General features: G+C 39.1%; 1 protein-coding gene and 1 long non-coding RNA gene across 3 annotated transcripts in view; one reads left to right on the top strand and one right to left on the bottom strand.

The window, feature by feature from the left end:
• The window catches only part of CD99 (CD99 molecule (Xg blood group)), a 31,051-nt gene extending 19,902 nt beyond the window's left edge, over positions 1-11,149 (top strand). The window contains exons 2-11 of one of the 2 annotated variants that reach the window (XM_039567404.1): positions 508-546; positions 889-939; positions 1,418-1,450; positions 2,368-2,409; positions 2,560-2,592; positions 3,934-4,017; positions 5,515-5,556; positions 6,091-6,201; positions 7,023-7,076; positions 9,524-11,149. In XM_039567404.1, coding sequence (XP_039423338.1) covers positions 508-546; positions 889-939; positions 1,418-1,450; positions 2,368-2,409; positions 2,560-2,592; positions 3,934-4,017; positions 5,515-5,556; positions 6,091-6,201; positions 7,023-7,076; positions 9,524-9,549 — 515 coding nt within the window. In that variant the 3' untranslated portion in view covers positions 9,550-11,149. Of the gene's footprint in view, positions 1-507; positions 547-888; positions 940-1,417; positions 1,451-2,367; positions 2,410-2,559; positions 2,593-3,933; positions 4,018-5,514; positions 5,557-6,090; positions 6,202-7,019; positions 7,077-9,523 lie in introns of both variants that reach the window. The other variant, XM_039567444.1, reaches the window with a different exon arrangement.
• A 1,210-nt stretch (positions 11,150-12,359) lies between these two features.
• On the bottom strand, positions 12,360-15,430 carry LOC120411531. The gene is made up of 3 exons (XR_005603918.1): positions 15,103-15,430; positions 14,211-14,244; positions 12,360-12,587 (listed from the first exon to the last, which is right to left on the bottom strand). It is a non-coding gene; the product is annotated as an uncharacterized LOC120411531 (long non-coding RNA).
• Between the last annotated feature and the right edge of the window lies 1 nt (position 15,431).

Here is a 15,431-nt window from a genome sequence, read left to right as displayed (position 1 = left end):
AACCCTAGTTAGGGGGAAAGGCAAGTCCTATAAACACATGAAAATTAATTTTTAATGCCAAGATATTAAATCCATTACATAACTTTCATAATGGCCTTTGTGCCCCAAGGCTCTTTTTCACACTTGAATCTTGTATGTTCTCACACATTGGAGCTGTCCCCCAGCTTATTTTGTGGTTCAGTGGAAAGAAGGGTGGGAAAGAATATGCTGTGGATGGCACTAAGAAAGCATGCAATAGCAGTGGCAAGAATGAAGTGCGTTATTGACTGCAGGAATGTGTGTTCCAACCCTTCAGGTCATTTCTATAGAGCCAATTTTTAGTGTGGTTCCTTTTTTTTTCTGAAAAAACATAATAGTTACCTGGAGAAATAGAGAAGAATGTCTGCCTCGAAATACTCTTCTAGATTGACTCAGCAAGCAGAAAACATACCTCAAGATTGATCAGAGACATGTTTATGACTTCATTAAATGTTGGGTTTGAGTAAGTGTTTCTTTTATCTTCTACAGGCCAAGATGACTTCTCCTTAGGAGATGCACTTTTGGAAGGTAGGCAGGAAAATTGTGGCTGCTCTTTTGACTTGTTTATTTCCAAGTATTACTGCATGACCAAGCATGACAACTTTGCTACATATGTTTTGTTCAAACCTCAGTGGAACAGTTCAGCCATGTGTTTGTCAAGATGTTGACCACATTGAACTCAAATTTGGCTTTGGAGCACTTAAAGATTCCACTTAGAGGCAAAGTTGTCTTGCTGTATAGATTTGATCTTGTGCATTTTGTTGTATAGACATGTACTTACATTTGTCCTTTGTCCTTCATGTAGCTTCTGAACAGTGTGTTAAATAGTATTTAATTTTTTTTTTTTATTTCCCTAACCATACCTGACAGGAACTACAAAGAAGCCTCTTACAACTCAGAAGACACCACCATCAGATTTAGGTGAGATCTAATTGGCTTGTAATGCCTTTTACTGTAAAATCAAGTGTAGTGTGCCTACTAATTTGAGATCCTGAATTTTTCAATTCAGTGGTGCACAGGGTTGTGATATTTCTGTAATATAAAGCAGTTCCCTAACAGCAAAAGGGATTTCTTCATTTTGGAATCTGCTTTCAGAAATGTACTTTGTGATTTCACAAGCTTAAAGACCCTGCGAGAATCCCTTCTGTTGGCTTTCAGTTTGCATGTTTGGAGCTTGCTCACCTTGAGCTGGCCCTTGGCAGGTCCCATATCTCCAAAAGCAGCAAGTCACTTGGCAGGGAATGCCTGGTAACTCTGTGGAGCTTTCCTGTGAGTCACTGATGAGTGAGCACGTCATTCCATTCGTGGAGAAAACATTGTGAGGTTCATTTTGTGTAAAAAGTAGTCTGACTACTTCAGTTTTTGCATTATATGTGAAACTTCCCTTCTTTCTTTGTAGATGATTTTGACTTGGTCCATGCTCTTGGTCCTGGTAAGTATCACATTTTCCTGGATACTGCTCAAATGTACCTAGTGCAATGTCTATCCATCCTTTATGACCTAAATATAATAAGGCACTGAGTTGATTAAGGTAGCAGACTGTAGATAAAAATAATTGCAGTCTAGTTATGTTTGTTAATCTTAATTTTAAGGTTCTGGATCACAAAATCTGTAGGAATTTCAATAATTGTAGCCAGCTTCTACTTGTTTCATTGCTGTGTTTTCACTAGATGGCACTAATTCCATAAACTATTACTTACGGAAGTAAATGTTAAATCCAAACTAATCTCTCCCGTTTCAGGAAGTATTTTTAGTAGCACAAGGAAACCTTGATCTGTTAGAAATAATTTGAAGGAAATTCAAATGTGAAGGCTGTGATGAAACAGTACAGAGATTATTTCTAAGATCTCTTATTTTCCTATTTTGTGGCAAGCCAAATGAAGTGTCATTGTGGGGACCATATGCCTAGTTCTATTCTGTGTATCTTGCCTATTTTTCAAGTGAGGTACCAAGCTTTTTATTTGGTTTAAACCTGGTAATTTTAAAAGAGAAAATAGCCAAGTAATCTGTACCTGGTAGAAAATTTCAAAGAAGTTTAGCCTTTGAAATCAGATGTGCAAGCTAAAATGCTGCATAACACTGAATGAGTTTTTCTCTGTGTGTTCCATCCTAGCAAGGATCTGACATGCCGGTTAACGTGTAGCAGGAATACTCTTAGTTGCATCAAAACTGTGTTTAGCTAAAATAACCAAAGAAATACAGCATTAACTAATGAGAGAAATTGACATGGGGAAGTTTTGATAAAATGTTTTAGGTCAGATCATCTTTCAAGGTCACTGCATGCTCTGCTTTTGGTTTCTTCACACTAGTAATTTTGCTCAATTTATTCTAACTCTTATTTGTCTATAGATGATCCCAAGCCACCTCCTCCTACAAATCCTAGAGACACTGGTAAGACTGATCTAACAGGAATTTCTGAACTGTAGAAGAGTATTTGTTAATCTCTCCTAGTCCCTTTGAACATTACGGTACTATAGTCTGGTTTTGTTATCTTAACATTTTCTTCTGTTTTTTTTTCCTAAATCTCTCTTCTGTGATTAGATAACCCCAAGCGAGATCACCCTAAAGGCTCTGGTAAGGCTTCTATCACAAACTCCTGGTTTTACTGTCTCAGTTACACTTCTAATAATTGATCCTTGTTAATTGCCTGCTATGTATGTCAGGTGTGGCATACATCAAACACTGAAGACTGAGAAAAAGTTGCCTTGAAAATAAGCTTTGCACCAGTCTTGAAATTCTGTAACAGACCTGTTGAGTTGCTTTCACTTAAAAACAAGATGGTGTGGGGAAGAGGCAGGATGGGACAGTGTGTGTGTGTGCTTGGGGCAATGCTGTTCTTGGCTGCCTGTGGTAGAGCACCCATCTATTGGACTGAGTTCTTTCTTCTTTACCAAGTGAATCCCTTCTAGTCATGCTAAAAAGTGAGTAGGAACTGCCTATGATCTTTATTCTTAAAGGACCTAAATTAAAGGTAAAGCTCCAAGTTAAAGGGCTGCTTCTTTTTTTTATTTAAAGGCCCAGTTAAGAAATACAATTATTTGTGTTTGAAAGATAGGTTTAAAATACGTGTCCTTCCCTGCCTGTTCTCTCTGTCTTTGCCTAACCCAGCACAAAACAGAATCAGATGCAGGCATGATAATGCCATTATTCACAAGCATGGTGGTAAAGAGCCCTGAAATGCAAGCCTCAGTTCTTGTTCTTTTACCTGCCTGATTTGCAGCAGATACTTGAATTTGAGTCTTGCATGCCTCAGTACAGTGCTTTTGGCACCCAAGTAAAATATCCTCTGATGCAATACTTGTAGGTTTTCTGCTTGAAACACATGTGCTTTGCGTAAACTAAATATTCATTTGGCAGTAGAGGGAAGGAGGAGAAGGTACCATGAGGGAGACAGGAAGGCTCCATGAGGTAGGGCTTAGTGGAAATGGAGAGGCACTACTTCAATATCCTGCAATAAAGGGAATTACATTTGGACTGTTTGTGACTTAAAGACCCAACTCTGAAGAATCATTCACAGCTGCAGCCTTGAAAATAAATGGTCATTTTCTGTCCACGTTCTTTCTTTGCTTTCTCAGGATAGTGAGATTTGGGCTATTAGTGTTTAGCAGCTTATAGAGCTCCTTGCTTGCTTAACAGGATTTGTGCAGTACTACATGCTCTTGGACCTGACTTCCCTCAGTTGTTCAGGAAGTCCGGAGAAAGAAGTGCTGCTGTCAAACTGTGAAGTGCTGAGCTGAAGGGACTTGACATTGTGAGGGCTTTTAAAAGGTTAAATGTTGCGACTCTGGTGCTGAGCCTAAAACCACCACAAATTCAGTCAAATGGTCTTGAGAAAATTTCCATGTTTCAGTATGCCTTGGTGTGTCTTATTCACTGAACTTAAAGCATGGTAATGTTATTTGCATTTTTTTATAGACACATTAAGTGATTTTGATCTATTGGACGACAGTTTACCAAAAGGAGGAAGTGATGGCAGTGGCGGCAACGGTAAGATAGCAGGTTGTGCTTCATATTGTTTCTATGGCTTTGATAAAGGCTTGCCCACAGGGTGGTTAAACATGCTCTAATTTGTAGCACCTTTGGTTTTGGTATCTGAAACTTAAGAGCATACCTTCAAGTCCAAAAGTAATGTGTTCTGTCTCTGCCAAAAATACCCCCAAATATTTAAGGGGTAAAACTGGTCTAGAGCAAAAACTTTCAGTGATTTTTACTGTTACACTAAGAAAGATGGCTTCTAAAACTGAAATGTGAATGTGGTATTTATTTTAAAATTCACCATGAATATAGTTTTTAAGGTCATCCAAGTGCTATTTTTGATCTTCTGTGACATACTCTCAGTTTCTTTTAGTTCTTGTAGTCAGCAAGTCTAGGAGTGGGTCAGAAGAGGGTCCACCCTATGTTCTCAAAGATTTCCTTTGTCCCACAGGATGAACTGATCTTTACACTTCCAAGTGATCCTTAGTCTTCACTTCTTTATTGTGGTGGTGGTGAGGCAGGTGAGAGGTGAGGAGGTGAGAAGTTGTGGATGCCCCACCCCTGGAAGTGTTCAAGGCCAGCTTGGATGGAGCTCTGAGCAACCTGGTTTAGTGGAAGGTGTACCTTTCCTGTGGCAGAGGGTTTGAAATCGCTAAGATCCCTTCACCACCGTATGATTCTATGTAGGGTGTATCTACTCTGAGCAGTATAAAACTATTTCATAGCTTGCCAAACTTTGTTTGGTGATTTTCTAATTGCTATGGTGCAGCTCAGTACAAAGATGGTCATTGGAACCAAGCTGCAGTAATGATCATCCTTAGGATGGTGCTGGTTGTCCTTAGGATGGGGCTGGTCATCCCTGTGTGCATTACTGCAATTTTACTATTTCCAGATCAGAGTTAGTTTAACTATCTTAATGGAGTTTGAGACGTGCTAATGGTTACTGACTTCTCTGGAGAGTTGTCCTAGATACACTTATGCTTCTTTTTTGGGTAGCTTTCCTCTTCCAAGGTTCCTTTGGGGCAGTACTTGAAAATTGGAAGGGGCGAGAAACATGAGTGGAGACTTTGTGTGGTGGTTTCATCTGCACAGGTTCCTGCCTCAGTGGTACAGGTTGCATAGTGACAAATATACTTAGTATTTACAGAACTTCTGGCTTGCTTGTGGAAAGAATTGCAGTGGATGAGGCTGGGATTTTGGGAAAGATAGTTGATTCCATGGAAATACAGCGGAATGTTACTCTGAAATTACATGAGTGCTCTGCAGTGGTGCACAAGCTTATTAAACCAGATTTCACAAATGTTCTGTGCTCATTTTGTAGAAGTGCTGAGCACTCAAGGCTGGAGTTGGCACTGCTCTAAGTCATGCTTTGAAAACAGAAAGTTTCAGTGCTGGTTTAGCACATATGGATATAATAGATGGTTTGTAATTTTGCATAATTAATATAACAAAAGGTTTGTCAATTAATATATGAGTATTCTTTATACATATAAAATGTAAACTCTCCCTTCATTTTTACAGAACGAAAGGGCCCAACTCCAAAAAGTGGCCAAGAAAATGAGGGTAAATACATGAATTTGTGTGAATGATGGTGTTTGGATGTATGAAGCTTGTTTTCTTGGGGTTTCTGTATTGCTAATCTTCTGCTAGAATGGTCACTACTGGGAGTGTCACTACTGGGAGGGTTGCAATTAAAAAGCTTTTGTGTAATCTGGAATTCTTACTTTCAGACTCTGCTTCCATAATCCTTTAAAGTTTCTATGTTGCAAATGATTCCTAAGTGTTAAGATCTCAGAGATGCTGGTGCAGTGATTGCATGCATACAAAGTAGATATGGCTATGAAAGGGTAGCTTTTTTAATTAGTGGAACTTAAAACAGGCATGCTTAAGTTCCTTAACAATGGGTATTGCTAAGAAATCACTGGTTATAAATGAGAGGATTAACTTTTCATTATGCACAGAGTTGATTATTACATTTTCATGTAATTTCAGTTTAATGGTTTTTGGAAGTGTTCACAGGGTTTACTTTGAGACAATACAAGTTTGACATGGCTTTCAGTTCCGAAAAGTGTATACAAATGTCTCTGTTTTTCTCAGCTTCTCAGGGAGCAATAGCTGGAATTGTAAGTGCTGTGGCTGCTACTGTGATTGGAGCAGTATCTAGTTTCATTGCTTACCAGAAGAAGAAACTCTGTTTCAAGCAAAGCGGTAAGAATTCCAAATTAGTTTTGTTTCCTACTGTCTAAAGAGAGGCAGTTTGTATTTATATGTGGACTATAAATTGATCCTATGCATAAGGTAGTTGTAATAGCCTAGTGAATTAATGTTCACAGGGAGTAACCTTTCTTACTAGTCATCTCAGACTGAAGAATTGCTTGCCCCAAAATTAGAGTTTCAAAACTAGGAGGACTTGAAGCCTTACATTTCTTAACATAAAAGTACTTCTTGCTAAAAAATAAGCAGGAGAGACTGCAAAATATACTTTTTAAGGAGAATCAAGTGGAGGTTGGGGATTAGAGACCTTTTCTTGCTGAAAAATACTTTGTAATTTCTAATTTTGTAAATTTTGCCTTTATGTCTTCACAAGATGCTTGCCTACTTACCAGTTTAATGACAATTTACCCCAAAGTTCATCCCCAAATGATTCTTCTGCAGTCACCTATTGCTTGCTTCCTTTCCACCTAAATAAGATATAATTTGGATCAGAGAACTTTGGGAGCACTGTGGGTGGTAGGAGGGCAGAAACTTTGGTTTTGTCTCTTTCAGTCTTTCTGACTGTTTAGTGGAGGGACAGAGCAGCCATTCAGCCAGGCACTGCTGTTTTGTAATCTGGGAAGTTTGGAAACCTTTCAGAGTAACATCTGTACCATGCATGTTAAAATTAATGTGCAGAAAAAACAAGGGCAACTCAACTACTATCAGTAGCCCATTTTCTTCACTGCTGTTTCTTCTCTCAAATTATCTCTATTTATCAAGAACCTCAGATATAAGAGAATTTGAATGCTAAACTTCTGGTTTTTTCCCAGCAGATGAAGAGAATGTGAATATGGAAAGCCATAGAGGAGCGCAATCTGAGCCACCTGGTAAGACAAGAATCTAGATGAAAGATCAGCTCTTTGGTGGGGATCCCATTAAATGCACTTTATTGACAATAGTGTAGCCAGCAGGACCAAGGCTGTGATTGTCCCCTTGTACTCGTTGCTGGTGAAGCCACATCTCGAGTGCTGTGTCCATTTCTGGGCCCCTCACTTCATCAAAGACACTGAGGTGCTGCAGCATGTCCAGAGAAGGGTAATGGAGCTGGGGAAGGATCTGGAGCACAAGTGTTGTGAGGAGCGGCTGGGGGAGTTGGAGATGTTTAGCCTGGAGAAAAGGAGGCTCAAGGGTCATCTTTTCACTCTCTACAACCACCTGTAAGGAGGTTGCAGCCAGGTGTGTGTCAGTCACTTCTCCCAGCTAACAAGTGATAGGACAAGAGGAAGTGGCCTCAACTGTGCCAGAGGAGGTTTAGATTGGATATTTGGAAAAATTTCTTCTTTAAGAGGGTTGTCAAGCATTGGAATAGGTGCTCAGGAAAGCGGAGGAGTTGTCATCCCTGGAGGTATTTAAAAGATGTATAGATGTGGCACATAGGGACATGGTTTAGTGGTGGGCTTGGCAGTCCTAGGGTAAGAGTTAAAATGACTAATCTAAAAGGTCTTTTCCTACATGAACAATTCTGTAATTCTATGATTTTACCATGACAACAAACTTAGAACTGAATCAAGCATTCTGACAATATGGCCACTCTTCTCTAGTTTTTTATTGAACAGATTGGTTTATTGCCTTGAGAAGTCGTTGAAATGTAGGAGCTTAGAGAAAGTGAATAATTGAATTTTCTCTGCAAAAATGTTATCAGAGGCAATTTGGAAAACACAAGCCTGCTCCTTCAGTGTGATAGATAACTGCAGTTGGACGTTTATTAGTGTACTATTTCTGATTGGAATCTGAAAAGTTTTCTAATTATAAACTGATACAGAACACTGCAAGAATGCATATTAAAAAATTTATGATATTTGGACAGAGATGAAACTACACTTGAGGCAAGGAGGACTGAACTCACTAGCATATTGTAATTAAAGCATTCTCTGTTGTGAACAGAGAATGATTCTTGTATGAAAGAACCATCACATAATTAATCTTTCTACAAAGGTGAGAGCTGTGGAAGGATCTCTTTTAAAGCAACAAACACTGACAACCTCACCCTTCCGTGTATGGTTGTGTAGGGGACTTGGCTGATGGAACAGGCAATTAGCTCCAGGAATCTGTGGATAGAACTGGAGGAAATGGTGTAGGTGAAAACTTGGCCTTCTAGCCCGTGTAACTGATCAACAAGGGAAGAAGCACTATAACCTATAACCAGTGCTGAAGTTCATTGGATGATTTTGAAATACTGATTATTAAAATCTCAAAGAAGTGTATATTTGTAGTATGTTCTTCTGTGAGTTTAATCTAAAACCTGCAGAACTATTTCTGGGGTTCTTTTATATAATTAAAAAAATAATTATACCTTATTTCTCTCAGGTATTGCATCAGTTTTCTATAAGCTTCCATCTGGTTCAATATCTTCTTTATAAACACTTTAAGCTGTTAAATATATAAAACTCTCAAGTACAAAACATTTTCTTGTGACTGGCTGTAAGGACTGAAGAGACTCAGGTATCCTCAATTCAGCTATGCATTAGTGAAGCAAGTAGTACCATTCAAAGACCTCTACCAAAGGCAGTTAAAATATGAGCTGTAGTTGGGTTATGCTAAAATTCTCAGAACTCAAATGTGAAATGCATCAGGTGATGCATACTTTATTTTAACCAATAAAGTCACACTTGGGATGTTATCATACATGGTTCTACCTACATACTGATGTCATATTATGTCCCAAATTTCATACCTCTATTATATTTTGCAGCCAAGCATGACCATGTGTTGAGCTAAGAGACTGGACAGCCATGGTCAGCATGGTGCTGCTCCTGATATAAATTCTGGGAGTCAGCAGATGTTAGTTTTGCTTCTGGTTAGAGGTACCATGTACCTGCATGGCTTCCAGTTAGAAGCAGTCTTGCAGGTCAAATGGCATGGCATAATAGGTGTGTGTTTTTAAAATTTTGTGTAGACCTGTCTTTGACTTCCTGAAAATGTAGTTAACCTAGGAACTTCCTTTCAGTAACTTATTTTTTGTATGAGTTATGCAGCCTGTTTGCATCTGCAAGAATTGCAAGCCTGAGCTCAGTGCTGGGTTACACTGCAACTGTAGATAGCTTCCCTGATATAGTAGGATGTGGTTATTTGAGTGAGAAATCTGGGATGTAATATCCCTCGCTAGGCAGCCTATTGGCTCCACAGAATCAAGCCTCTGCTTACCTGAATTTATCACACAATGTCAAACATCTACTGAAAGTTTGTTGACTGAATAAACTATTACACAGTAATGCAGAACTTAGATTGTATGCTAGCTTAGTGCACTAATCTTGAATTGTTTTTCACTTTTCAGTTCAGCGCACACTTCTGGAGAACTAAATTAAAGAGCGATGAAGAACATATCTTTGGAACTGGATAAACAACCTGCATTCTGCCTGAAAAATAAAAAAAAGGAAACAGAAAAAGCATAACATAAACAGCAGAGTCTGAAGTTTCATGAGAAAACAGTTCTTGTTTGAAACACCTCTGGGACTGTGACTTAGAGCTGAGTACTTCTGTATGGTTAGCCCTGTGAAGCATTGTTGCACACCAATACATGGCCTTAATGACAAGAGTGTAGAAGTATGTTGTGCCTTCACATTCTTTCCTTGACTCCTCTGACAAACGGGTGTGTCTCAAGTGCATGCAGTGTGTTTAACTTTTCCTTACCTTTCCAAAAACAATATACAATTATGGTTTTTTGTTATGTTACTGCTCTCAGGCAGTAAAAGCATTTTTTTCAAATAAGCTGTACTCAGTGAGTGGACCAACCAACCAACTTGGTGTATTTTGTGGGCACCTGAGAGCAAATGGCTCGCTGTGTATGGATGGTGGATCTGGGTGTGGGTGCTGCTGATCCAATCTGTGTAGCTGCCTGGCCAGCTGCCAGGGAAGAGATACTTGTGCGTGAGCATTCAGGAGACAAAAATTCTGTTTTGTTTTTAGATTTTTTTCATTGCATCTGTCTGGTACAGATTGAGAAAACCCAAAGTTAATGCACACAGAGCTGTCAACCTTTCTGGCTCTTCCTGCTTAGCAAGTACTGAGCTGGTCAGTTGTGGAAAAGCCTGTTTTGCAGATCAGAACCATAATTGGACTTTGTATTTCTGGCAACATTGATGTTTGGCATTGTCTAAACAGTTGTGGATGAAGTACTTGGGAGTGGGGATTAACATCTTCAGACTTCCATAGCCAAAAGCTTAAGAGAAAATAGTGCTGAATTCAGAAGGCTTATCATACATGTGTAAGGGACAGAAACAGTACTACGGTTCCAAAGTACCAACAGCAAGACTGACCAGAACAAGCCAACCTCACTCCACAGACATCCACTGAACACTAGAAATAGCAAACGTGAGAAGTGCTTTTGGACTTGTGAAGGATTCCCCTAGGATGATGACCTGTGGTTGCAACCTGTTCCTCTGAAAGCACTTGTGACCTGTGCTGTGGTTCTTGAAAGCGACAGGAAGGTTTCAAGGATCTGTGGAAATGTGGAAAACTACAGTTCATAACAGCTAAAGGACTAAATCTGGAATAATAATTAGTTCTGTCTGGAAGGAATTGTCTGACCAGTTTTGTTGGCTTTCATTCTAATTGTTTTAAATTTTCATGCAATTCTACCATATGTGTCTTATTAATGGGCTTCAGCCACCTGACAGAGTTTTACAGGAAGATGACATTTCATGGAACATCTTAGAACTCATTAATGAATTTGGATATTAAACCTGTAAATATATCTGTACATTCAAATATGAATGTATGCCAAGGATAATTCATTTAAGAATTTCTTGTACATGTTTCTTAGCTTGCAACAAAGCCTTACACAAATTTTAGTATTTTATTTTGGAATTAATTTGTCTCTTTTTGCCCCACATCTGCTTTTAGTATACAAGTGCTAAAATCATTAAGTGTGTTTGAGAGTGCAAAACTGATGTCTATATAACCAGATACATGAACGCCAAGCATAGAGAAAACAGAAGTCAGTCAGTGTTTGTTAGGGATAGGGTGGCAGGAGGAGCTCAAACTTGCTTTTCGCTAACCAAGACTCTTGAATCCTTTTTCAGCTTTTGTGAGCCTAAAAATTATTAAAACCTCCTATCAACATTGCAATTTTTTCTAAAAATAAATTAATAAAACAAAAAAAGGTTTATGTGTTCTTCTTTGTAGTAGTTCTGAAAATAAAAAACTTGGTGCTCACACATCTAGGGAAGGATCCTTTAAATAGTTTGTCTTGCTGCTCCATCAGCAGCTCAGGTTTATTTCATACAGACATTTTAATAATTTTAGATAGAAGTTGACCAGAATCGACAAAGCTTTGAGCTGCTTTCAGGAGATGCTCACTGGTGTGAAATGCAGAGAGGGCATCTGTCTGTGTGAAGGACAGGCATGGCTTTTGAAGATTTGGTAACCCAGAATTTACTGAAAATACGCACTTAGAAGTCTTCGTATGGGCAAACTTAACGGTGTTCAATGTTCTTCATCCAGTTATCATCAGATCCTTTAGCAGTAGATGCTTTGCAGGGCCATGTGCTGTCTCACCTTCTGATGTGAGAGGACCATAACTGAATGAGAGGGCAAGGCAGGGGTAGCCAGGTGCCTAAATAGTAACAAATTTACTGATTTTTCCTATTTGTGATTTGTGCAGTTACGACTCCACAGTCTGGAGTTGTGGAAGATGGAAGAAAGACTGGCTGCTGCTGCCTGGATATGAAAGGTTAAACAGAAGGGTTGAAATTTCAGTCTCTTCTCTTGTTGTGAGAAGGTGCCAATTTATGGGTTTGTGTTACTTACCAGTGGATAAAATGTAGCAGTTCACTTTTAGTTATTCGGGTGATATTTACTATGTTGCTACTTGCCATGGAAACGGGTATCTTGTTTCTTCCTTGCACAACCGGCATTTCCTTACAGAACTAAATATCCTAATTCATTGTTTCTCCCATTCATTGGGACAGGAAACATTATCAGTTAACAATTATTCATCACTCTACTGAAGTAGTTCTGCAGTCATCTCCCACAGATCAGCTGCTGCTCATCGTGGCCTTTTGAGCTGCCATTGACTTTCAGATTTGGTTTCTGTACATGTTTCAATGACACTGTGCAGTGGAATGAAAAAATACTGTCCTTTTTAGGTCCAAACTGCAAGTTCACCCCAGTGAGGTACCTTTACCATTAAACTGAGTTAACATCGATGGCAACAAAGAGTGCTGTCCTGTTCCTGTAACACATCCTCTTCACTTCTGTTTCTTATTTCAGTCCACCTCCTTTGAGGATGAGGAGGAGTTGCCATCAATTATAGGAGGAAAAATAATCAAAGCAGGATCTTGTAGAATAATATGTCACTTTATCTTTTCAAGGTAGCTGCAGCGCCAGTTTAGTTCATCCTGTTGGTGGAAAAGACTGCTTGAAAAATGTTTTGACGGTTTTCAAAGGCAATGTTCATTTCAAATACTTACCCAGATTTATCCAAATGAATTCATTGGGCTGTGCAAATGAAAACAAGGAATTCTTAAGCATAACATTTGGCAGCTTTTTGCTGTAGCTCTTATTTGTGCATATTTCAGTATCTCTGCAAAATTTTGAATGCTAAGAAAAACATTTTAGTCAACTTAGTTTTCAATGCATCTTGGACTGAATTACACTTCCCATGCTGCTTTTCTCTGTTTTGGGTTTTTTTCACTTACTCCTTTTGGAGACCACCTCAAACACACTGTTCTATATGTGTTTTTCACTTGAGAAGATTATGAAGTAAGCCCTAACCTTTTCACAAGTTGAAAATATTACTTAATTTTTGCTCTTTTCTGTTACACAGATATAAAATGAAGTGAAGAGATTACTAGGAATGGGAAAAGAACTTAAATGGAGCAAACCCACAGTTTTCCCAAATCCCTGCATTAGGAGTACTTTAAGAACCACAAGAATAAAATACAGGTTCCTCCATCTGCTTGTGAAAAATCATTGAATCTGTAGCTAGTACATAGTAATTGTATTCTTCTGTTGTCAAGAAATTGTATCACCAATTCACTTGTGTGTTTGGCTTACATTTAAATTAATGGTTTGTATTACTGAATGGTTCAATATTTTAATTAAAATACTGCTGTTTTTATGACAAAAGATGAGTAGTGTAGGATATAAGTGGCATTCCCAAGTAGTTCTAGTGTGTAATTCAGTTCTTTCATCTCCAGTAGACACATACAGCAGGTTACCCATGCCAAAGAGGACAGTGTCTAACCTCTGCCCACAGGAAGATGGGACTGCCGCTGTGATGAGTTGTGACTGAACTCTTTTTCCCTTTTAGCTTGTCTCATCTAAAAGAGGCCTGATGGGCTAAAAGTATGTGGTGTAGAGAACAGACATACATACTGGCTCCTTTTCTACCTCCATTTGCATTTCCAAAATATTGGGGTTTTCCTTGAAAGACAAGTAAAAAAATATAGGCTATTCATCCACCTTGTCAGGTGAATAGTAGGCAGATCTTTGTTTTCCTTTACACAGAAAACAATGGGTCAATGATTTTTCAAGTGCTAAAACTGCAATTTATGGTAAGGTGTTAGCCCATATATTTCTTTTTAATATACAATATTTTTTACTTGCTATCTTGGGCAAGCTGTTGCATATTTTTGACAGCACTGAGATCAAGAAGTTCCTGCAATGCCCCCAAGAACAGGAGTGGGATAAGCATTCAAGACATCCTGACTCCTACGCTAGATCCACTCCTTCCAGTGCCACCCACGTTCATATTGTTTTTATTTAGCTAGATGGGGCAATAGTTGGCTTCAGAAGAATTGAACAAGAAGTGCATCATCTTCAAACTCCCTCTGAGAATGTTCAATACCACAATGAAGTTGTATCAGCAGTGAGACTGTGCATTTTGGGAAGACTTCACTTGCAGGAACAACTGTTTTAAACTAAAGCTACTGAACATATGCGAGCTGTTTGGACTTTCCTGGGACTGGTACCTAACCTTGCCAACATTCCCATTCCCTTCAGGCAAATTCATCACTTACATGAAGATCAGCATGTGGGCGTGCTTTTGGTATTCTGGAAAAAAAAAATAAACAGTGGATTTATGGGATTGCTCCTTTCATGGTATAGTTCTTGTTTTAACTGGCTGGAAAAGTCACCTTTTCAGTCTAAATGTCCTTAATTCTTCTGAGACTGAGCAATTGGCCCTGACGTGGAGAATGATGATACCCAAATTGAACTTTAGAGCTTCTATTAGTAGCTATAAGCCAGACCTTTATAAACCATTCTGCTGTTTCAAATTTGGGCAGGGGAGAGGGAGGGAGTTGACCTACTAGAACATCAAGCTTCTTGAGGATCCAGTATCACCAAGTTCTATCAGTCCATCTTATGTTGCTGCGTCTGTTTTTTGTAGTTAGCATAAAAGCATGAGTTCAGTTCTATGTTCCGGGTAACTCAACAGAAATGCAGCTGGGGGCAGCCTGTGCCCCACATCAGACTGAATCACCCAGCAACAGCACGAGTGTTCAGATTGGCCGCCCATGGGAGCAGAGTCCTGAGCTATTTGCTGCCCTAGACAGAACAGCCCTGACAAAATCCCCTGTAGCTTACCCCCCAGCACAAGGGAGGATGCACACCAGTCACCCTGCTGGTGCAGGGCACCAGGGTGATGGCTGCAATCCAGTTCAAAGGACAAGCATGTTGGCACATGTGTTTGCTAGAGAGATGCTATGACAAAACTGGATTAAAATAACATCAGTAATTTAAAAGTATGTCCATGTACAGATAGATACATGACTTTTGTTCATTTTCCAAAGCTTTGTATCATCACACTCAACACCATCTGACATATCTCCAGGCAGGATATGCATGAATATTTATATTTAAAAAAAACAAACTAGATCAATAGAAACAGTAATGATAGGCAATGTTTACCTGTGAAGATAAGCATCCACTGGGGAGCTGAGCATGCTTCAGTTCAGTAGTCCAACATCACATTTTAAGTTTATAGAACTAGATTTTTTTGTCATCCCTCTGTAGCCCAATCCAAGTTGCTGCAAAGCAGATTCTTAACCCCTTACTCGAGCCACCAAATTAATGAATTGGATGAAGGTTAAAACTGAAAGGACTGCCTTTATCAGCTTTTATTGCTGAGCCAAGAAACAAGCAGGGAAGTGATGCTTTGAGGACAGAGTATGTCTGAGTGATTCTTTCAAGCAACTTTCAGAGAAGGACAGTCTCCCCTTACAAGCTACTTGAGCTCC

The sequence above is a fragment of the Corvus cornix genome, chromosome 1 (assembly GCF_000738735.6).
Source record: "Corvus cornix cornix isolate S_Up_H32 chromosome 1, ASM73873v5, whole genome shotgun sequence".
NCBI classification, from domain to species: Eukaryota; Metazoa; Chordata; class Aves; order Passeriformes; family Corvidae; genus Corvus; species Corvus cornix.
The sequence above is the reverse complement of the archived record's forward strand: the minus strand, read 5'-3'. Positions and strand labels throughout refer to the sequence as shown.